The following is a 23,415-nucleotide window of genomic DNA, read 5'->3' as shown; positions in this document are numbered from 1 at the left end:
TGGCTTCCTATCTACAAGGTACTCCTGTGCTTGCTACCTTCTCCAACCCAACCCTCCGCTATTTATCTATTACCTAGAACCCTCTTCCGGAGTCTGTCATAGGGGAACATACCCTCCAGGAATTCAAGACAAAGTTAGACAAGTTTCTGCTGAACCGGAACATACGCAGGTAGGGCTAGTCTCAGTTAGGGTGCTGGTCTTTGACCAGAGGGCCGCCGCGTGAGCGGACTGCTGGGCACGATGGACCACTAGTCTGACCCAGCAGCGGCAATTCTTATGTTCTAACTGCAATGCACTATAATGGTAAAAGGAAGCAAGTGCCTATTTTAACTGAAGCACTTGCTATTACAGAGCAGTACTCTCCCACCACAAACCATTTCATTTGCCCGTTTTGTCCTTTTTTTTTCTTCTCCAGTCATTCAAACTTCCTCTGTTTTAACTCTTCCTTTCTTTCTCCTCAGCCAAATTTTTACTGGTCTCATCATGTCTATTTTGTTGGTCTGCTTCTTCTTTGCCCTGTGTATCAATAATTTCTTCCTTCTTTCAGGACAAAGGCATCAGGCCTGCTTTGCTGCCACTGTCAACTCCTTTCTGTAGGCTCAAATTCTCTGGGTTCATACTGCCCACACTGCTCTAATGGGCAAAAGTGTCAGCTCCACGCCTCTGTTCTGTGGTGATAGGAAGATCTTAAGATCCAAAACATACTGCCTCACCCCTACCATCATATGCTTGCAGGACAACACATCCCTTTAAATATGAATTTTAGAATACAGTCAAATCTCGGTTTGCGAGTAACATGGTTTGCGAGTATTTTTCAAGACACGCAAAACACTGTCGCAAATCTTGCCTCGCAAACCGAGCATTGACTCGCTATGCGAGCCCCCGCGAACCGGCACCTGCCCAAACCTTTACCGCGATAGGGCACCGGCACGCAGCACCAACCCACAGGACGTGCCAGTGCCGAAAGAGCCTGCCGCTGATCTCTGCTGGGCCTTGAGCATCTGCGCATGCTCAAGGTCTTCTGGCTCCCGCTCTCTCTGAGATTCTAATGAGAAACCGAGAATCTCATTAGAATCTCGGAGAGCGCGGAAGCCAGAAGACTTTGAGCATGCGCATATGCTCAAGGCCCAGCAGAGATCAGTGGCAGGCAGCAAGCTCTTTCAGCACCGGCACATCCTGTGGATTGATGCTGCATGCTGGTGCCCGATCACGGTAAGGGTTAAGGCAGGCGGGCAGACAGGCGGTGTGATGCCGGTTCTCGGGGAGAGGGGGCGCCAAGTGGCCTCGTGGGTGGGTCTTTTTGGGATGTGGAACGAATCGCCCGCATGTCCATTACCTCCTATGGGGAAAGTTACTTTGATATGTGAGCACTTTGGTTTACGAGCATGCTTCTGGAACGAATTATGCTCGCAAACCAAGGTTTCACTGTATTTATTTCCTCCTGAAAGCAAATTGGTGCGGTGCAACCTAAACATCTTCAATGATAACGCACGACTGTGAAAGAAGCTATGCTAGAAGCATCTTTCACACATCACATAAAACAGCAGCATGAATTAAAGTACACAACCTCTGAATAATAATAAATTGTGATGAGAAGGCAAGAGACAATGGTCTTTTTACATAAAACTCAGCTGCCTCTTTTTTTTTTTAATGTAATCTATCAGTTTATACAGGGAGATTCTGCAAAGTAATACTAGGTCACTAACTTTGAAATCAGATTTTAATCATAATTCTAGACAGGGATAGCTTAGGCTGGTAAAAAATGTCTTTTATAATAGAATACTTAAAAGATTAGAAATAAAACATTAAATGTTAATGCAGTACATACAGTTTTGTGATTTGGCCCCCATCGCCTGTACTGCAGCCATAGTGTGGACAGTAACAACTGTTTCAGGCAGATTGCACTGTGACGGTTTCCCATCTACAAGAATGATGTGCTTCAGTTTTGGAACCTCCAGAATGACCCCCTGTGAAAATAATACACAGACATCAAATTATCTCATCAGGCAGTATTCAGCGAAAAGAAGGGGAGAAACAAGTACATCACACACAGAAGACACCTTGCCTAGTTTACAGTTTAGCATATGAGAGCAGTTATTCAAAGGCGAGTCTTTTCCGACGCTTAAAATTACACTCCATGAATGCAGCAATAAAATACCAAGCTCCATTAAAGGCATGGGTTGAAAAATCATCTGTGACATGCAAACTAATTCCAAGTACAAATCCACTCCCTCCCCAAACACCATCCTACTTCCCCAACCAAACCACATGATTTGTATTGGTTGCCAGTAGAGGCACGTATCATGTTTAAATTGGGCTGTATTTACTATAGAGCAGTGGTCTCAAACTCAAATCCTTTGCAGGGCCACATTTTGGATTTGTAGGTACTTAGAGGGCCTCAGAAAAAATAGTTAATGTCTTATTAAAGAAATGACAATTTTGCATGAGGTAAAACTCTTTATAGTTTATAAATCTTTCCTTTTGGCTAAGTCTTAATATTAATAATAATATGGTAATTTATAGCTAAAAAGACATATGATCAAGAAACTGTTTTATTTTACTTTTATGATTATGATAAACATACCGAGGGCCTCAAAATAGTACCTGGCGGGCCGCAAGTTTAAGACCACTGCTATACAGTATCCCTAGGTCAAGTTCCGCAATATCTGGCCAACTCTTTCTATATTTCGACACAAAGGTTCTCTCATAAAACTCATGCTCTTTTCACATTTCCACTCATTTCGGATTGTAAATTTAAAAAATATCATGAGCGAATTCTTTCTTATCAAGCTGCCACTTGGGATAAGGATTTCAAACTGTTACTATTGTACTCTGTTTCTTATTTACATTTTAGGAAAGAATTAAACACTTATTTGTTCTTCAAATTCTTGTGTAACTAACCGCTAACTTTCAGGTTCTTTTCCTTCAATTGTAGTTTTATTATTTAATCTTTTGTTAACCACATAGAACAGGGGTGTCCAATGTCGGTCCTCGAGGGCCGCAGTCCAGTCGGATTTTCAGGATTTCCCCAATGAATATACATGAGATCTATTTGCATGCACTGCTTTCATTGTATGCTAATAGATCTCATGCATATTTATTGGGGAAATCCTGAAAACCCGACTGGATTGCGGCCCTCGAGGACCGATATTGGACACCCCTGACATAGAACTTAATGGTTATGCAGTCTAGAAATTGCTTTTAAGTTTATGAAGTTTGAATTCCTTAACCCTTCATTGCCTTCTCCACCTTGCTCACCCATAGCTTGCCCTCAAACATCAAAAAGATTATATCTACCATTTTATGGCAAACACTAGAACTTATAAAAGTATTTACAGTAAACAGCAAACAACAAATAATCTTATTCTTCATAACAAATATCTATATATGGCAGGGCTATTCAAATGTTTTGAGCAGACATCCACAAACTTCAGCTGTTTTATAGGGTGGGAACTGGGGGTGGGGCAGAGGAAAAAGGATGCACATTTCCCACATCTGACAAATTACAATTAATAAATTGAAAAATTATACTTTATCTTCCAACATTTTGGTCCAAGCACTGCTTTAGACCTAGTATCTTTTGCTTTTCTCAACTCTCCATTGTTTCCTGTCCTTTTATTTTATTTACATACCATTTTACATTTCTATACCATTTTCCTGTTAAATTATATCATTCAAAAATGGTTTACATGCATATAAAACAATATCAGATCAGAATAACGAGATAAATTACAGAACAGAAATAAAACAAGATAAAAACATCTTTCGTTATGTCCAGCATTCATCCTCTGTGTCCCTGTCCATCATTTCCCCACGGTTTCCTTATCCCTAACCTCCCCACTTATTCAGTATCTGTGTCCCTCCCCCTCCCCCCATGTGTCCTGTACTGTAGAGAGTTGCGTGGGGGCAGAAATCCCACCTGTCCCTGCCAGGATCCTCTCCGTCCCCACCCGTCCCGCAAGGAATTACCTCCATCCCCGCCCGTCCCCATAACAAACAGCAATTACTTCTGACAGGATCATCAATTCCACAGTTTCTTTTGTGTTTGCACTGCTGTTTTCCTTGTGGAATCTCTTTGGTGGAACCCTTTTTTTGTTTTCTGTTCAGGCAATTAACTTATAAACCCCCTCTTTTACTAAGGCTGACGTGTCCATTATATTATATGGACGAACCCTGCTTCCAAAGCCTTCCACCCCTGGGGGAGTCCCGTTGGCTAGAGGGGGGTCCCCATGAGAGTCCCGTGGGCCAAAGGGGGGTCCCCGTGGGAGTCCCGTATATTAGGGGGGATTCCCGCGGGACCCCCGCGATTCCCGTGCAGACCTCTACTGTACTGCCCCTCTGAAGCCCTATTCTTATGTTTCCTCCAAAGTCGGCATCTCTTCCATATCTGTCTTGCCCCATGTAAAGCTTCTCTTTTCTCATCTTCCTTCACCCCGAGCCTCTAACCTATCCCCTATAGTGGTCTGGCATCTCTCTCATCCTCTATTAGTTCAGTGTCTGTCCCTCGTGGTCCAGTCTCTTTGAAGCTCTTCTTCCCCACCCCCCCACCCCCATATCTTTTTTTCTTCTTCCCTTCTGGCTCCAGGCCCTCACACTTTCTTCCCTCCAGTTTGGCCCAGAATCACTTCCCCTCCCCTTTGCTCCAGGTGTATCACTTTCCCCTCTGACCCTCCCTGTCTAGCATCTCTTTCTCTCTGCCCCCTCACTGGACAGTTTAACATCATTCTAACCCCTACCCCCCTCACAGTTGAGTCTAGCATTACCCCAGCCCCTCCCAGGTCCTCCATATGCTGCAAAGAATCACAGCAGAGAGCAATGAAGACTGCTTCTCTGACTGGCAGACCCTTTCCTATGCCCTGTCACACCCACAGGCAATTGCATCAGAGAGGTGGGTTGTGGCAGATGAAAAGCTCTGCCAACCAGATAAACTTCTGGCTCTGTCATGACCTGCTGAAGTGTATGCTGAACAGGGGGAGAGGAAGAGCTGGAGTGATGCTGAACTCAGGCATAGGGGACACAGGATAGCTGAAGCAGGAGCTGGAGCAATAAAACCCAGCACCTTAGCGGTCTACACTGGAAGGCTGTGTGGTCTGGACTACTGATTGCAAAGTAACTCTGATATATACCTTCCTGGATAAGAACACTAAGGGAAGAGAGCAGGGGAGATATGGTCCTCTTTATACACACACACACACACACACATAAAATACTACCAGTTACAGCGGTATACGCAACAGCGTAAAACCAGGACTGGAATCACCTAGTTTGCCTGGGCATGGTTATTCTATTTAAGCTTTTTTTGGGAGGGTGGGCAACTGTTAAAGAGTATTTTAAAAATGTCAACATGTGCGATCAAATCAAAGGCAGAAAAGAAAGTAATAGGATATAATTACTAACCTGAAATAAATGTATCTTTTACCTTTTTTTAGGCAGTAGAAAAGTGTGATGTTAAAAAAAAAAAAGATTTTTATTTTCAGTTCTATTTATAACATAATTCAAAAGAGGATTAAACTGCCAAATAAATACATTTTCAAAGTTTAGTGGAGAAGGTTAGTCTTCTCACCACTTGTATCAAAGTGTGTGAGAAGATACAACCATGCTTCACCAGTACTTAGAAAAGGAAAGATACAGAACTTACCTTCAATTTAGTTTGCATAAGCTCTTTACTAGTAATAAGATGCGTCACCTCTGACTCATTTAATCCATGTGCAATTGCTTGACCTCCAAGAGTGGAATACAGCGTTACAACTGAAAAATAAGTAGGCAAAGGAACAAGTTCTTCATTAACAGATAGCAGCATAGAGAAGTATTAAACACAAGCTTTGAATCTTCCCTTCATATATGCCATACTGGGTCAAAGCAAAAAGTCCACCAAGCTCACCATCCTGTCTCTTAGAGTGGTTGTTGCAAGTCACTGGGAAAAACCAGGTTGATCCCAAAGAACAGAACTGTTTCTCCTGCATTTCCTGACCAGAGATTAAATTACAGCATTTAAAGATTTACCTTGTTAATTATTTATGGACTTCTTTAGGAATCTTACCATACCTTAGCTTGATTGTCTGATGGTGAATTTGTGTTAAATATGCTACCTTTTAGGGCTCCTTTTACAAAGCCGCGTTAACGGCTTTATCGCACGCACATTTTTAGCGTGCGCTAACCCCCGCGCTAGCCGAAAAACTACCGCCTGCTCAAGAGGCTGCGGTAGCGGCTAGTGTGGCCGGCAAATTAGCGCGCGCTATTACGCGCGTTAAACCATTAATGCGGCTTCATAAAAGGAGCCCTTAGTGTCATAAATGTCCCCTAGTCCTGGTATACTTTGAAAAAGCAACTGGGAATGTGCATTTATCTGGAATAACATGGGAAATGTCAATATGTTAATGATACTTCCTATATCATTTCATGTTTTCACCTGAAATGACAATACTACTTCAATTTTTGTTGTCTTTTCTTGTGTCACAAATAGGGTAACCTTTTGCAAAACTGTTTCCTGCCCCCTCTACATCCCAAAATGAATTCCTTATTATTATTATTTTAATTCCAAACAAAAAAAACAAACCCATAAACACAGGAAGAGGAGACAGTGTGGCGTAGTGGTTAGAACAGCGGTCTCAAACTCAAACCCTTTGCAGGGCCACATTTCGGATTTGTAGGTACTTGGAGGGCCACAGAAAAAAATAGTTAATGTCTTATTAAAGAAATGACAATTTTGCATGAGGTAAAACTCTTTACAGTTTATAAATCTTCCTCTCCCCCCGAAGGCTTGCATGTTCCCCCCTTCTTTGCAGCATCCTCCAGCTTCCCCCCTGGCCTCCCGGTCTTAGTGTCAGCTAATTACCGCAGCCTGCAGAGAAGATTGCTGGCGCTGCAGCGTTCCTTGCAGGCTGCTTATAGGCCTCTGCAGTATGTTCCTTCTGCCGCAGTCCTGCGTCCTCCTCTGATGCCAGGGGCAGGATAGCAGCAGAGGGAACGTGCTGCTGAGGATGACGGCAGCCTGCAAGGATCGCTACAGCACCGGCAATCCTCTCTGCAGGTTGCGATAATTATCTGACGGTAAGAGTGGGAGGCCAGGGGGGGAAACTGGAGGATGCTGCAAAGAGCGGGAAGCACTAGTACAGACTGCGGGCTGCTAAATAGTACCTGGCAGGCTGCGAGTTTGAGACCACTGGGTTAGAGCTACAGCCTGCAGTTCAAACCTTGTGCTGCTCCTTGTGATCCTGGGCAAGTCACTTAATCCTCCTCTGCACCAGGTACATTAGATAGACTGTGAGCCCAATTGGACAGAAAGAAAATATTTGAGTACCTGATTTGTAACCCATTTTGAGCGACAGACTAAAAAAAAAAAAAAAACCCCAAATAAAAAAATTAAATTTTGGGGGGTTGGCAACATCCCTATAAATAACCATTTCCCATTTTTCTGTTACAACCTATTCATGATTTTGTAAACCTCTTATCTCTCTTCCCATTACTTCTCCAAGCGAAAGAGTCCGCATTTGTTCATAGGGGCATTCAAGAGCAATGTTAGGAAATTCTACTTTACGGAGAGTATGGTGGATGCCTAGAATGCGCTCCCGAGAGAGGTGGTGGAGAAGAAAACGGCGACGGAGTTCAAAGAAGGATGAACACAGAGTATCTAGAATCAGAAAATATTATTAAATATTGAACTAAGGCCAGTACTGTGTCTGTATATGGCTGTTTGGGGGGAGGATGGTCTCAGGAGGGCTTCAATGGCTGGGAGGGTGTAGATGGGCTGGAATAGGTTTTGACAGAGATTTTGGCAGTTGGAACCCAAGCATAGTACCGGGTAGAGCTTTGGATTCGTGCCCAGAAATAGCTAAGAAGAAAAAATTAAAAAAATTTAAATTGAATCAGGTTGGGCAGACTGGATGGATCATATAGGTCTTTATCTGCTGTCATCTACTATGTTACTACATTTCCCCATCTGTATTCACGGGGGTTGGGGCAGAGCCAGCCCGCGAATATGGAAAAACTGCGAATATTCGGGCCAGTTCTGCCCTTATCCCCTGCTTCCCCTGGCTATTTTTAGCCCTGTGAGGAGGAGGAGGAGAGGAGCAGCGCTGGGGTTCCCTTGTTCCGGTGCCGGTGCCAAGGAGAGAAGAGGAGCAGCGTCGGGCCGAGCACAGGAGGGAAGGCAGGAGGAAGCAGAAGGCTCGGGGAAGCGGCGAGAGTTCGCTCCGCCCAATCCCACCGCGTCAGAGGAAGCGCCAGACTCCCCCTTAAAAGGGGAGGAGCCAACGCGGCACACGCGGCCGAGGAGAGGAAAGGAGCAGCGTTGGGGTTCCCTTGTTCCAGTGCCGAGGAGAGAAGAGGAGCAGCGTCGGGCCGAGCACAGGAGGGAAGGCAGGAGGAAGCAGAAGGCTCGGGGAAGCGGCGAGAATTCACTACGCCCACCCCCACGTCAGAGGCAGCGCCAGACTCCCCCTTAAAAAGGGAGGAGCCAACGGCACCCAGCCATTCAGTGAGCGGCAAAGGCGCTCGCCTTAGCGAGAGCACCTTTGCAAAGGGCCTCAAGAAGGGCCAAGTCACTAAACCCAAGAGCACCAGGAAAGGACTGAAAGGTAAGGAAGAAGCAGGCGCAGAAGGAACGAACATACACAAGCAACAGTAAGGTAAGGTAAGGCAGCACACACAAGAAGTAACCAGCAAGGCAAGAAGCAGGCGCAGAAGGAAGCAGGCACAGAAGGAACACATAATCTTAAAGTAGGAACGACAATGGAAGCAGAGGGAACCAGAAGATGAGCTTTCCAGTGTTCAGCACAGACTGTCATATGTATGACTACCTCCCCTCGGGGAGAAAGTCATATGTATGCGGTCGGTGTCAGGAGCTGAAAAGTTTGAAGAAGGAAGTCAAGCGACTAGAGGACAAGATACAGGAGCTAGAAGGACTTTACACCACGGAGGACCCAATCAGGACAGCTGAAGACTTCATGAGTGAGACACACATCGAGGAGGAAGTCAGGGAACTCGAGAAATTCATTGAGGAAGCATACATGAGGAGGGTGGAAGAAAACGAACTTCAGATGAAAGATGAAGTTATACCAACACCAACATGGAAGGGAGAACAAGAAGCAGATGACCTCAAAGAAGACAACCACAGAGGAATACCACACGAGGGGGAGGAATTGGCTAGTCGATTTCCAAAAAGCCTTTGACAAGGTGCCTCATGAACGTCTACTCCGGAAACTGAAGAACCATGGGGTGGACGGAGACGTACATAGATAGATCAGAAACTGGTTGGCGGGTAGGAAACAGAGGGTAGGGGTGAAGGGCCACTACTCAGACTGGAGGAGGGTCACGAGTGGTGTTCCGCAGGGCTTATGCTGCTGCTATTTAATATATTCATAAATGATCTAGAAACAGGGACGAAGTGTGAGATAATAAAATTTGTGGACGACACCAAACTATTTAGTGGAGCTCGGACTAAGGAGGACTGCGAAAAATTGCAAAGGGACTTGAACAAACTAGGGGAATGGGCGACGAGATAGCAGATGAAGTTCAATGTAAAGTTCAATGTAAATGTAAAGTATTGCATGTGGGAAGCAGAAACCTGAGGTACAACTACTATACGATGGGAGGGATGTTATTGAATGAGATTACCCAAAAAAGGGACTTAGGGGTAAAGGTGGACATGACAATGAAGCCGATGGCACAGTGCACAGCGGCTGCTAAGAGAGTGAATAGAATGGTAGGTATAATCAAGAAGGTTATTACTACCAGAATGAAAGAAGTTATCCTGCCGTTGTATCGGGCAATGGTGCGTCCGCATCTGGAGTACTGCGTCCAATATTGGTCGCCGTACCATAAGAAGGACATGGCGTTACTCGAGAGGGTTCAGAGGAGAGCGACACGTCTGATAAAAGGGATGGAAAACCTTTCATACGCTGAGAGATTGGAGAAACTGGGTCTTTTTTCCCTGGAGAAGAGGAGACTTAGAGAGGATATGATAGAGACTTACAAGATCATGAAGGGCATAGAGAGAGTAGAGAGGGACAGATTCTTCAAACTTTCAAAAAATAAAAGAACAAGAGGGCATTCGGAAAAGTTGAAAGGGGACAGATTCAAAACGAATGCTAGGAAGTTCTTCTTTACCCAACGTGTGGTGGACACCTGGAATGCGCTTCCAGAGGACGTAATAGGGCAGAGTACGATACTGGGGTTTAAGAAAGGATTGGACAATTTCCTGCTGGAAAAGGGGATAGAAGGGTATAGATAGAGGATTACTGCACATGTCCTGGACCTGTTGGGCCGCCGCGTGTGCGGGCTGCTGGGCGCGATGGACCTCAGATCTGACCCAGTGGAGGCATTTCTTATGTTCTTATGTTATGTTCCCTTAAGCCTTACCTGGTGGTCTAGCGGGTTTTCAGGCAGAAGCGATCTTTCCACGCTCCTGTCCCGTGCAGATCGCTCACAGGAAATTGCTGCCTTGAGCTCACATAGTCTCTTGAGCCATTTCCTGTGAGCGATTTGCACAGGGCAGGAGCGTGGGAAGATAGCTCCTGCCCCCAAAACCCACTAGAACACCAGGTAAGGCTTAAGCGGGGGAGGGGGGGGTCTTACAGGGCTTAAAATAGCCCGAAAAATGAAAGTATTTTTTTAGTTTAAACCGCGAATAAGCGAATCTGTAGATACAGAATTTGCGAATACGGAGGTGAAGTGTATGCTTCTCTGTACTTTCACAGAAGCACTATATATTATTCAGATGGGTGATTAGAATGGCACACATTGAGCTGAGGGTTTCAAGGTATTGCCCACAATGACTCATGATGCTTTTCTGAGTGGAAGTATTCTAGTGGTTAGAGCAGGAAGCTGAAAGCCAAGGAAGTCAGAGTCCTTGTGATCTTGGGCAAGTCAGGAAGAAAATGCAAGCCAGGGCAAGCTCAACAAGGCATGAGCCAGGTCAAGATCTGGCTCAGGGTGCCAAAGCTCAAGGGCACCAAAAGCCTGCCTCACAAACTTAGCCTTTACGACAACAACTATGCATTTTGCTCTCAACTTTATGTGATCATTTCTACATATATAACCACTGGCATTACTGCAGGTTTAAATATAAGAACAGGTACTTTCGTTCTTGCATTTAAACGAATGAATGTGAAGGAAAGCACAGCAGGTGAGAGCAAAGCAACATGTTCACTGCTGGAAAAAAGAAGGGACGATGCCAGCGGGAAGGTGGGGGGTGGGTTCAAAGCAAAAGTTGGCTCAAGGAGTCAGAGAACCACAACCACTTGAACCTGAATTGCTGAAAGTCCACTGGGGACAACAAAATATCTACTCTTCCTGAATACAACTTTGCCTTGTGCTACTACTGAAAAGACCTGAGCTAAGCCCAAATTTCCTTCTCCTATCTACATCACTTTCCATTTGTTTAAATAAAATCTCAATTTGTTTAAATAAAATTTCAATCTCTTTGAGCCTCCAAAGTGACTACTGACTTGGAGAATTGTTAAAAAAAAAAAACAACCACACTGAGCCTGAGAAGCCAAATGGAACACAAACACTTTTGCACACTAAAATACAGTAAATTGGTTTTTTTTTTCAAGCAAGTTAAAACTAAACACACTGCAAATACTATTCTTATGTCACCCTCTCCTCGGACTAATTTCTTAATTCCCAAGGATTCAAATACAATGGAACATACTTAACTAATTGACAACAGATGCTGACCAATCGACCAATCAAAAGTAGGATACTCATTTCAATTATCCTAACAATTTGAACAGACTCCATGCCTGTCCTGGGAGACATGCAAGCTACAGTTAGAACACAGGCAGGTTGGTGGAGGAAAGAGTAGAAAATAGAGCTAGTTTAAGTAAAGTTTCTCATAATCACAAAAATTAAGTAGGCGGCCAAATTGAAAGGAAACCCAATATTGGAGCTTCCCATGCCACATTCAAAGACACAAAATCATCAATTAACCCAAATGCATATTTTTATAAATCAGCTGAGAAGTGGAAGGGATAGAATCAGATGGCACTATTCGGGGCCAAATCAAATATGAATACTCAATACAGTCCTAGCTAATAGTTCATATGAACTGTGGAATTTTATTGGTGTTTTACTTTTTTATTTTCCTCAAGTCTCTTTCACTATAGTCTGAGTAAACGTAAATTTGTTGGTGAATACAACCAATACCTCTTTTCTTACTGCCTAGGAATGCTGTTCGATTTATACCCCTCATGGTAAAGAGTGGCCTAGTGGTAGAGCTGCTGTCTCTGCACCTAGAGGTTGTGGGATTGAATCCTAGTGTTGCTTCTTGTGACCCTGAGCAATCCCCTTGCCCCAGGTACACATGCAAACCACTTTGAATGTGTAACCATTACATTAGTGTCTTCTATCCCACCAATACCTTTCAGTTCTAGGCGGTTTACAAAAGAATTGGCCTGGGCATTCCCAGGGAGATTACAAGGTTGATAGGTGGAAAATGCATTAGGATCTGGGGAGTCGGAAAGGTTTAGTTAGATCAATTGACAAATTTATTGAATAGCATGGTTTTCAATTCTTTCCTGAAGGTTTTTTAGTTGGGCATTGTGATCAGATTGGAGAGGTGGTGGTCTAGTCTTTCTGCTTGGGTTGCTAACAGTCCATCATATAGTTTTTTGCTTTGTGTAACTTTGACTGGGGGGGGTGGTAAAGTGTACCTTTGTTCTCCTTGGTCTGAATGTGTTGTTCCTGATTAGGTGATTGTTTAGATAACTTAGTCCGTTTCCATTCAGGGCTTTGTATAGGGTGCAGTAGAATTTGTATTGTATGTGTGCCAGTGAGAGTCTTGGATCACTGAGGTAATGTCGTATTTCTTCAGCGAGTACTGTATATCAGTTTGAGAGTTGTATTTTGTGCTGTTTGTAGTTGTTTTAATATGTTGGCCGGGCATGACAGGTAAACAATGTAATAGTCCAGGAGTCCGAGGATTAGGGATAGGACCAGAAGTCTGAATTGTTCATTGTTGAAGTACGGTATTTTCGGATTTGCCTTAAGTTGTGCATGACTGAGAATGCTTTCTGGACTGTTTTGCTGATTTGAAGTTGCAGGGTGCAGCCTTTGTCTATCATTATTCCCAGCAGTTTTATGTTGGGTTGTAGGGGATATATGATGGGTGTTTATTTCTAGGTTTGTTATGCTTGGGGTTTTGTTTTTTTCTAGAAGTAGGAATTTGGTTTTGTCTTGGTTCAGCTTTAATTTGTGGTGTCTCATACATTGTGACACTGTTTCTAGTGTTATGTGTAGTTGGTTTGTAGGTCGTAAGGGAGGAGTATGGTGATACCAGCTGCGTAGCTGTATGAAGTTATGTTTAATTTGTCTAAGCAGGTGCCGAGTGTGGCTATGTAAAGGTTGAAGAGTGTTGGAGATAGTGGAGAGTCTTGAGGGACTCTGCAGGGGTTGGTCCAGGATTCAGATTGTTCTTTGTTTGATTTGAACAGAGAAATCCTTTGAACCAATTGTGAACTTTGCCTGTGATTCTTACTGCTTCCAATTTTTGTAGTAGGATGTCGTGATCTACCAGGTCAAATGTTGCAGTGAGATCAAGCTGTATGAGCAGCATTTTTTTGCCCTTGCTTAGGTGTTTGGCTATATCTAGGAGACTACTAGTGTTTCTGTACTGTAGTTGCCTCTGAAACCTGATTGTGAGGGGATGGAGTATGTTGTGGTTTTCTAAGTATTCAGTGAGAAGTTTTGCTATGAGGCCTTCCATTAGTTTGACGCAAAGTGGTATTGAGGCTATAGGTCTGTAATTGGATGGCTGATCTGTAGCCCCTTTTGGGTCTTTCAGAATGGGGGGCTATGATGATTTTGGTGAGACCTTGTAGAAATTGGCCCTCTGTGAGCATGTAATTAAATCCATTGCATGAGGTGGGTGTGGAATTTAGTGCTGGCAGCTTTTAACAGGTATAAGGGACAGTGGTTGAGGTCGCAAGCTGCATGATTGTATTTTTTGTAGAGTGTCTAGGTCAGGTCATTGTATGTCTCAGAAGTCTGACCAGTTTCTGTCTGCTGCACAGGACTCTTTTTCTATGGGAGGTAGCACGATTTTGTCGAGGTGGTTTGGGGCCCCGGTGAAGGTATCTCTGGCTGTTGAGATTTTGTTTCTGAAGAATTTAGCCAGTTCGATGGTTGGGGCATTTTTGGTGGCTAGGTAGGGTTTGATGTCAGAGTTCTTTTAGTAATTTGAAAAGTTGTTTTTGTGTCTTGGATTTCTGTGCCTATCTGATTAGTGTAGTATGTTTTTCTCTTTTCATTTAGCTCGTTTGAATTGTTTGTTTAGTGTTCTCCAGGCTGTTTTTATGTGTTCTTGGGTTTTTTTTTTCTCCATTCTCTTTTGAGACATCTGAATTGTTGTTTGAGTTGCATTAATTCACTGTCGAACCATTTGTCCGAGGGTCTGCAGATTCTGGTTTTTGTTTGTAGTTATTTCATATCTTCGAAGATGGTTGGACTTATGGTGCGCCAGTGGTTAGTGAAGTCTTTGGAGTGTCCATTTTGAATCATGGTGTCTGCTTTGTTCCAGAATTTAGGAGGGTCTGTCTTTTTGTGTGTTTCATATGTTATGCTTTGGTTATTTTGTTTGGTGGTCTGACCAGAGGGAGCGTGACCAGGTTCCATTCGTGGTGTGAATTTCCGGTATTGTGGGTTTGTTGGAAATGAAGGCCGCTATGTTGAGTTGATGGCCTTTCTCGTGTGTGGCTTGTGGGTCCAGGATTCTGTAGGATAGTGCTTTGAGGAATGATAAAGAGGCTTTCTGTTTGTTTGAAAGCTTTGTTTTCAAGGTCTAGGTTTAGATCTCCTAATATTAGGTTGTATGCTGATGTGAGGGAGTTTCTGAGTATGAATTCTGGCTTTGCTATGTTCCATTTTCCTGGTGTTATATAGCACAGGAGGCAGGTTACGGCACCTTTGAGCATTGGGCCGATAGTTGGCAGGCGAGTAAGTCCATGTGTGGGGGTGGAGGTTTTGTCCTATAGAGCTATATTTAGAGTGGTATACAAGACCCATTCCCATTCTCTGCAGTGCTAGTCACAATGTCACCACAGGAGGACACAGTAGTGCACCACACATCTCTGGCCACTGTACAATATGCTTCCTGCTCAGGTTAGTCCTACATCTGTGACCTTAAGGGACCCTTACTGTTCTCAGATTGGTCTATCATTAAAAATTCTCCTCCCTCTCTCCTTCCACTGCTTCAGTTATGTGGCCCATGACATTAACATCAGGCTGAGCCTTCTGTGGCAAGGAAGGGTAAGTAAAGCAAAATAAATCTGCTTTGGACAGTGGGACACAACTGGTGTGGTAAGAACCATCTTCCGAGTATCTCTTGGTTAAATTCTGAATTAACAGAATGACAAGCTGTCTTGGATTAATTAAAAAGGTTTGCTTTTTTTTTCTGTGGTTGAATAGTTTGATTTTTGTTAGGAGGGTAGAATACTTTTTCATATACATCTCTCTGCTTTTTCTTCCATAGACTACCCAGAGCATTATGGTAGTCACAATTTGGCCCAGGTGGGCAGACCTACTCAGTTTCAGTTCAGTTCAGTTCAGACTCAAATTAGTGTAGTTTGCAGGGTTTCCCAAGCCCTGCTAGTTGAAGAATTATCTCTGAAGCCCCTTGAGCTGTCTCAATCCCAGGACAGTCAGTGATGTGCTTCTATCCACCAATGCTGGAACTACACACCGCAAAACATACACACTTAATTCAAGTTGCACCCCCTATGCACGTATGCATGCATGTAAGGAGGGATGCTAATTGAACTGAGCATGCATGGGAGTGCCGATGTCGGCACCTGGAAACTCACCACCAATTGCCCCAGGGTTAAAACAGCTAAAGGTGCTCCAAAGAGGATTCTTCAGCTGGCAGTGTAGGGTTTGAGTATCCCTGCTAGCCAAAGTATTAATTTTTTCCACTTCAGGGGGAGTAGCGGATGGAAATGAAATGCATGGTCCATGCCCATCCAACAGTAATTGAGGTCTGGCTATACAACTGGTTCATAGGCAATCAAGTGTTCCAATATTTTGTAAAACCATAAAGCCTTTAGTTATAAATGGTTTAAACAAACTTTCTTTCAGAGCAAGAGCAGAAAATCTGTGATCTACCACACCACAGTCATCTATATGAGACATTTGGATGAATATATGTCACCAAATGGAATCGTAATCCTATCTTATGCAATGACATTTTCCTTCTTTGTCTCGCACTAGATTCAATCAGTGATACTCTCGACATGGTTTCAGGAAACATCAAGACCATAGTCAATTGGGCAAAGGATAAGTTCCTTAAATTGAAAAGACAAAAAACAAAACTAGTCTGGTTCAAGAACAATAACAATATCAGTCCAGTTTCTCACCCTAACATCTGGCGAATTGCTTCAAATAGAAAACAAAATCGAAGGTACTAGGAATAATTTTGGATGCTAGGCTGTCCATGGAAGACCAAGTTGCATCTCTTGTTAAGAAAATGTTCTTTAAAATGAGACCACTAAGGGCTATTCGGTACTCATGAGATCCAGTCAACTTCTGGATCATAGCACAAGATGTCATAATGCCTCGTATCAATTACTGCAACTCATTAAATGAAGGTATGCTAACAAAACTCATTAAAAAACCCTGCAAGTCCTCCAAACACAGCCGCAAGACTGATATATAACACAAGGAAATTTGACAAAGTGACCCCACCGCTAAAAAAATTACACTGGCTACCTGTCCAAAGCAGAATCAAATTTAAAATCTCCTGCATGGTCTATAAATCACTGGCAGGACAATGTCCCGAGACCATTAGTAAAAACAAAAAACAAACTGCAGACTCCTATGTACAAGATGCAGGCAATGTTTTATTATACCAAATATTTTATGCAGTTGAAAATACCACCTTATAACAAACCAAGGGCCCCGACACGGTCCGTGTTTCGGAAAACATTCCTTCCTCAGAGGTCCATGGTTGCTAAGGTATAAAACAACCGCTTGTATGGTATCCTTCTCCACTTAAAATGTGCGACGCAAAACTAGTAAAGCATTAGTAACAGAGGCCTACACCTTCAAACTTGTAATAAAGTGAGAATGAGCTAGAAACATATTTTATCACTTCCTACTATAAAAAAGGTGAAGTTCAAGAAACCTACATCACCTTTTGAAAGAACATGAAGACTTACTATTTGAAAGCTGGACATCCTAACAACTCTAGCCATTCCTAATTCAAAGACATATTAACACCCAACACCTTATATAATCCACTTAGAATCTGTAGGGAATAAAGCAGAATATAAATCACCCTCAGCACAGCATAGCTACTGAGTGCAAAATGTTTTCATGACCCGACAGTAACCAGTGTAATTAACTTTCCTGCAGGTTCAGAAGACAAAAGTAGAGAAGGTCATAAAGTGCAATTCAGTCTGGTTTGCAAATAGCCATTTACACAATTGTGCCAATATGTACTTACATAGGTGGTAGTTTTTGTCTCTGCCTGCCTAGCAAACATGAGAGCCTTTCTGCCCTAAGGACAGCCCAAATATGGTAGTTCTTCACAGATTCTCAAAACTTTCTTTTAGCTATACAAAAGCCGTCAGTACCACAATTTTCCAAGTTTTTTACCCAGGCAAAATGGCTTGGCTGAAAAGTATACACCAGCTTTTCACACACAATCTTCTAGTTAGTAATAAAATATCTAATAGATTTACATGGAATATTCAGTTCAGAAAAGTAAAAGCCAGTGGCATGCAATCAGGGCCTTCAGGGGATTTGGTGAATCCCCTGAAGGGTGAAGGAATTTGCAGCCACCCGCTCCCGCTAATTTGTTGGGGTTTTTTTTCAGTAGGAAGTATATTTGTGTTCTAGGGCAGTGTTTCTCAACTCAGTTCTGGAGTACCCCCTTGCCAGTCAGGTTTTCAGGATATCTACAATGAAAAGGCATGAGATTGGCTTGCATATATTGACTCCATTGTATGTAAATCTTTTCCATGAATATTCATTGTAGATATCCTGAAAATCTGACTGGCAAGGGGGTAGTCCAGGACCAACTTGACAAACACTGTTCTAGGGTGCTGCTGCCACCTTATTATAGATAGGGTTGTTTGACTCTCTCTAGTCCTGCTGCCCACAAGCAGCAAGTACTGAAAAGCTTATGTGGCCATTGTGATGGTTTTGCTGGCAGATCCTAAATGGGTTGAGATTGCCTATGTCCCCTGGTCATGCCAAGGCAATGGAAGTGGCTTATCTAAGGCCACAAGGGGCTGCAGTGGGATTTGAACTTGGGCCTTCTAATTTCTAGTCTTGTGCTCTAACCGTTAGGCTACTTCTCTGCCCTGTCCTGGACATTGGCGCTGTTTTATTAAGATCAGTTGTCTACAGATGGTAAGTCTGGAATGAGTTTGCATTTTGCAGTTTGGCTACTGAAGCTTTGTTTCTGTTAAGTCTGTGACATAATCTAGAATGTACATACATGTGATAGTTTTTTTTCTCTCAAAAGAGCAACCCTAGTGCTGACAGTTGATTGTATAGAGTTGGGAGAAGGATGCAACAGTATGTATAGTAAGTAACTTGGGATGGGCCATGAAGGGAGGAGCAGAGACAGGGCATGCAGCAGGGCAGGAGCCAAGTTTCACTTTGTTAAAAAGTTGGCAGCCCTACTCCAAAGTGAGTGAGGGAGCAAAGAAGCAGCCACCCCTGTACAAGGGCTTTGAGAAAGGAAGATGCTGAGAGTCCTAACAGTTGTGATGAGCAGCTCTGCTGTCCGTATCAGTCACCAACGACTTTACGATTTCTTTCTTCCATTTTTTACCTGTAAGATCGGGTTCATTTATCTTGCTCCCAACTTCTTAAGAGAGTCAACTTCTTGTTCTGATGGGATCTGTATTTCTTTATCACATTAATGTCAGTCTGATTATAACTTTGAAGGATAGATTTTGGGAAGATGGTAGTGATAGAGCTTGTTTTTTCACATCAATACAAAAGTCAAAAAGTAGCAGCAAATCATACGTGACACTCAGAGACCAAGACGTGACAATCTTCAGCACAGTGATCATATTAACTTTGATTAAGGGTACATATTGCACTAATGTTTAGCACAGGAGTATCCAACCTCAGTCCTCAAAAGCCTCAATCTAGTTGGGTTTTGAGGATTTCTCCAATGACTATGCATGAGATTATTTGTAAGCACTGTCTCCATTGTAGAGTTACCATTTTTGGGCCGCAAAAATCTGGACACATGGCCCTGCTCTGTTCTGTCTTCGTTCCTGCCCTGTTTTGACCTATCCCCGCCCAGTTCTGCCTCCAGCCCCAGCCCCACAAACCTCCTTCTCTTCTTCTACAACAAGCTCCGGCTGCTTATGGAAGGCCTCTTGAGTATGCGCGGATGATGTCACACACATCTGCGCGGATGATGTCACACACATCTGCGCATGCTCCAAGCCCTCCGGATGCAACTAGAGCTCATTGCAGGAGGCTTGTCGGGTGGAAGTGGGCAAGGCTAGAGACAGAAGCAGGCGGAGTTATGTGTCCAGGGTTTTCCTTTGTAAAATATGGTAACACTAGGTAAAAGCGTTAAGTAAATTATATTTTTAGAAGCACCCATACCACTCAGGTGCCTGCTCAAAGAAAAGGTACAAAGTATGTAGGTGATACCCATGTCATGTCTGTATTTCAAAGAAAAAAAAGAAAGTAGTTTATTTTATGCAGACGCTAAAGTGCCAATATGCACTTAGCTTAAATAACACAGGTTAATAAAGTCCCCCTTCCCATAAGCAGCACCCCTTTTTTTATTCTACTAGATACACAATTTACTGCACACCACCCAATCCTATAAACTAAACCAGAAGCTGACAAAACTTTTTTTTTTTAGTTTCAGTCAAAACCAAAACCAAAAGCTAATTTGGTTGTGTAAAAGTGAACGAATGAAGCCTACTAGGGATTACCAGAGCTTGTAGTCAACAGCCCTCTGCTAAACCCACAGGACATTACTACTCTTCAGTCCCAGGAACTACAAGCACAGGCCAACAACAGAAAGCCATTTTAAGAAGGACTTCTTAACAAGTCTGACATGCTTAGGTTCCTAAGTTAATGCAGATGTAATCAAATGCTGAGACAGGAACTTTGTAAGAATGTGTAAAAAAGAAAAAAAAAAAAAAATCATGATTACCAGTTTTTGAAGCTTACCCAAACTGCAAAGAGAGTAGCATTGAGATGTTTCTTGTTTTCTGTTTAATTAGAAAACCGATTAAGGACAAGCATGATATACAGTAGATTCTTATAAAAAAAGGGTAAAGGAGTCCAGATACTGGTCTACATTGAGGATAATGTACAATCCAGAATTTAAAAAAAAAAACCCCAAAAACTTGATGTTACTGAATGCAAGGACTATATGCTCTGAAAAATTACAGAGAATCAACAAGAGAAAGACCTCTGCAAAGGGCACCAACAGCAGAAGAACAGCGGTGACCATCAAATGATGAGGCAAAGTGACCACCAAGTTCAAATCAATATCACAGTTTCTTGAAATAAAAAACGGACCCAACATGGCCATACTGGCTAATCTGGTACTTTCTCTCTCACAAGCCAGCACCAGTTCTGTAACATCTCGTGGCAGTCACGCAAGTCACTAGAAGGCATGGCACCCATTTTCAGCCAGCATGGGCAGGAGTGATTTGAGGATCACTCCTGCCTTGACTAGACACCTAGACCTCCAGGGACTGTAAGATTGCCCTGCCCCCCCCCCCCCCCTCCAGGCCTAAGAAGACAATTCCTGTTTGGAGAGGAAAGGGGGAAAACACACGGTCAGTTTCAGCGAGCTGAAATCAGGCAGAAAAAGGATTTGAGGCTAGTTTTGTCACCATAACTGAAACTAACCAAAATTCAGTTGGCTTTTAAACCAAATTTTTGGTCAGCTATTTTGAAGTGGGATGCTAAGGCACATCATGGTTTGTGACTACTTTGGAAACTAATTTAAGATACAAAATGTTTTTTCCATTTTCTTCAGAGTAATATGCAAGGTAAGAAAAGGATTTCAATATCATGCTTTTATATTTTTCTTGTAAAAATAGTTTCTCGCAGTTTGGGGCTGTTGCAGGGTACATGCACTGTGTTTTCTTTAACTCTGTGGGAGCAGCACAGAGAAATACTTGCACTAGTTCCCACGAGCTCTCTCCACTTAGGCCAGTGACCCCTGTAACAAACAACCTTTCAAAACCTAGGCTTTCCCCAAGCCAGTCGACATATTAAAGCTGCAAAGTATTTAGACAATCTCTTCAGTAATAACTTGTGATTAATTAGTCACCTACTGGTTAATTGAATGAGAGGGAAGATGGAAGAGATGGAGTTTATATGATGGCGGACTGACGTCATGGAGAAAGGCAAGAGGGAACAGAGGCAGCTGCAAGCCATTAGACACCAGTTGCAAACTGCAGCACTACCTCTTCTTAGCTGGAGACACTTAACCTGTTCTTAGGCACGGTGACAGCTGGATTACATGTGCAAGACCAGGATAAGCCCCCTTGGATAGTAAGTTCAGTGTGCCCAGGGTGATCCTGGAGGGCCCACCTCATGGGTTGACAAATCAAGGCCTTACTATGCATGTTAGTGTTGAGGTTTGGAATTCCTTGCAACACCCCTCATGCTCTACAAATGACAATGCAGTTTTGCTCCTGACAGTCTTCTGGTAAACATACAAGTGACAAGATTTATTTTTACTTCATGTGATGATAACCATATGTCAACTAAAAAAAAGCTATAAAAACAGTTTGTAAAAGAGGCATGCATTTGTTAGGATGTCTTAAAAATGTACAGAGAACACTGGTAGTAACATGCACTAACACATTAATCCTATTAACACACTTTAATGTGTGCATTGGCACACATTAATCCTATTAACACACTTTATGAGTAACTAGGATCAATGTATAAAATGGAACCTGCAGTAAACATGATAACCATGTTAGTGCACATTAGATAACTCTAGGACAGTGTTTCTCAACTTGGTCCTGGAGTACCCTCTTGCCAGTCAGGTTTTCAGGATATCCACAATGAATAGGCATAAACTTGATTTGCATACACTGCCTCCATTATATGCAAATTTCTTTCATGCATATTCACTATGGATATCCTGAAAACCTGACTGGCAGAGGGGTACTCCAGGACCGAGTTGAGAAACACTGCTCTAGGAGTAGATATGTGCAAAACCGATTTAATGTGCATTAACCTATGGATTAGCATAGGCCCAATCTATTTGTATGTACATGCATTATACCTGGAACTGGAAGAGTAAACTGAAAATAGGGGAGGGCCCAAATTCTTCAATAAACCAAAAAGCTTTTTGCCTTTGCACACCCTTAGTGATTACTTTTCAACGAGTGCTAGGAGAAACACATGCCAAAGCATTATTTTTCATGAAAAGGGCCTTTTCCCAAGCTATGCCCTATCCTCAATAGCCCCCTTTCCTGTGTTTGGCAGAAGTCACTATGTACAGAATGATCATCCTGGAATAGGTTTGATGCAATGAGACATTCCAGTAGTTCTGCAGACTGGAGAACCCATTTACAGTGCAGTTCAATAGGTCTAAGACTGCTCTCCTCTAGTATGCACATGCCAAAATAAAGAGCAATCAAGCAAGGAAAATAAAATGAACTATTTTAGAGAGAGAAGGGACTTGCACCATGACAAAGAATATAAAGAACTGTCAATTAAGGCAATTCGCAAATGCGGAGCATTTTTCATCAGTCACAGGGTCTTATCTGGCATAGTTGAGGTTACCAAGAGAAATGGAGTATTTTAAATAGCAAATATATATCTGACAGATTTTTAAAATATTTATGGCCTTATTGCTAATATTTTAAAAGGAAAAAAAAAAATTTTAATTTCTTTTTTGTCTGAACAAAGCAAGATTGTTATTTTTTTATCCCTTATCTATAAAAACTTTATTTTCCAGTGAATTGTCAATGGAATTTATTAATAATGCAATTAAGAATTCACACAAAGTAAAAATGTGAGGAGATTATAACATGTATACCCTGAGTGTATCCCCACTGTACTCACTTTGTTTGGTGAATTTTACAAAAATCTGTTATCCTATAGCCATGTTTTTAAAGAAATTCATCTTTACAGCTCAGTTTCAGCTGAAGCCAGTGTGGCAACTCCCAAAACTAAAGTATTCTGGCACCTCCTCAAAACAAAACCAGACTTCACTTCCAACTCCTGAACAAAAATCAGCACCCCCCCACCACCAACAACCCAGTACACCTTATAAACCCTGGTGGCCTAGTAAGAGCATGAGTAATCTCCAGTTGCTTGTGCGCATGCCGGCTACAAGTCAAAATAGTCAAAGCAACTTTTTATGGTAGCCATTTTGAGATACTGCTAGCATGGGCAGGAGCAACTGGAGCATAGTTATGCCCCCAAAATCAGCACTCCCCACACCACCCAGTATACTTT

At 42.7% G+C, this 23,415-nt stretch overlaps 1 protein-coding gene across 1 annotated transcript in view; it reads right to left on the bottom strand.

The window, feature by feature from the left end:
- Positions 1 to 23,415, bottom strand: part of ACSL3 (acyl-CoA synthetase long chain family member 3) — a 192,159-nt gene that overhangs the window by 66,284 nt on the left and 102,460 nt on the right. The window contains exons 4-5 of the mRNA XM_033957807.1: positions 5,639 to 5,748; positions 1,829 to 1,967 (exon numbers count right to left, since the gene is read on the bottom strand). Coding sequence (XP_033813698.1) covers positions 1,829 to 1,967; positions 5,639 to 5,748 — 249 coding nt within the window. The remainder of the gene's footprint in view (positions 1 to 1,828; positions 1,968 to 5,638; positions 5,749 to 23,415) is intronic.

This window comes from Geotrypetes seraphini, chromosome 9 (assembly GCF_902459505.1).
Source record: "Geotrypetes seraphini chromosome 9, aGeoSer1.1, whole genome shotgun sequence".
Taxonomy (NCBI): Eukaryota; Metazoa; Chordata; class Amphibia; order Gymnophiona; family Dermophiidae; genus Geotrypetes; species Geotrypetes seraphini.
Note: the sequence above shows the minus strand (reverse complement) of the source record. Positions and strands in the feature narration are given on the sequence as shown.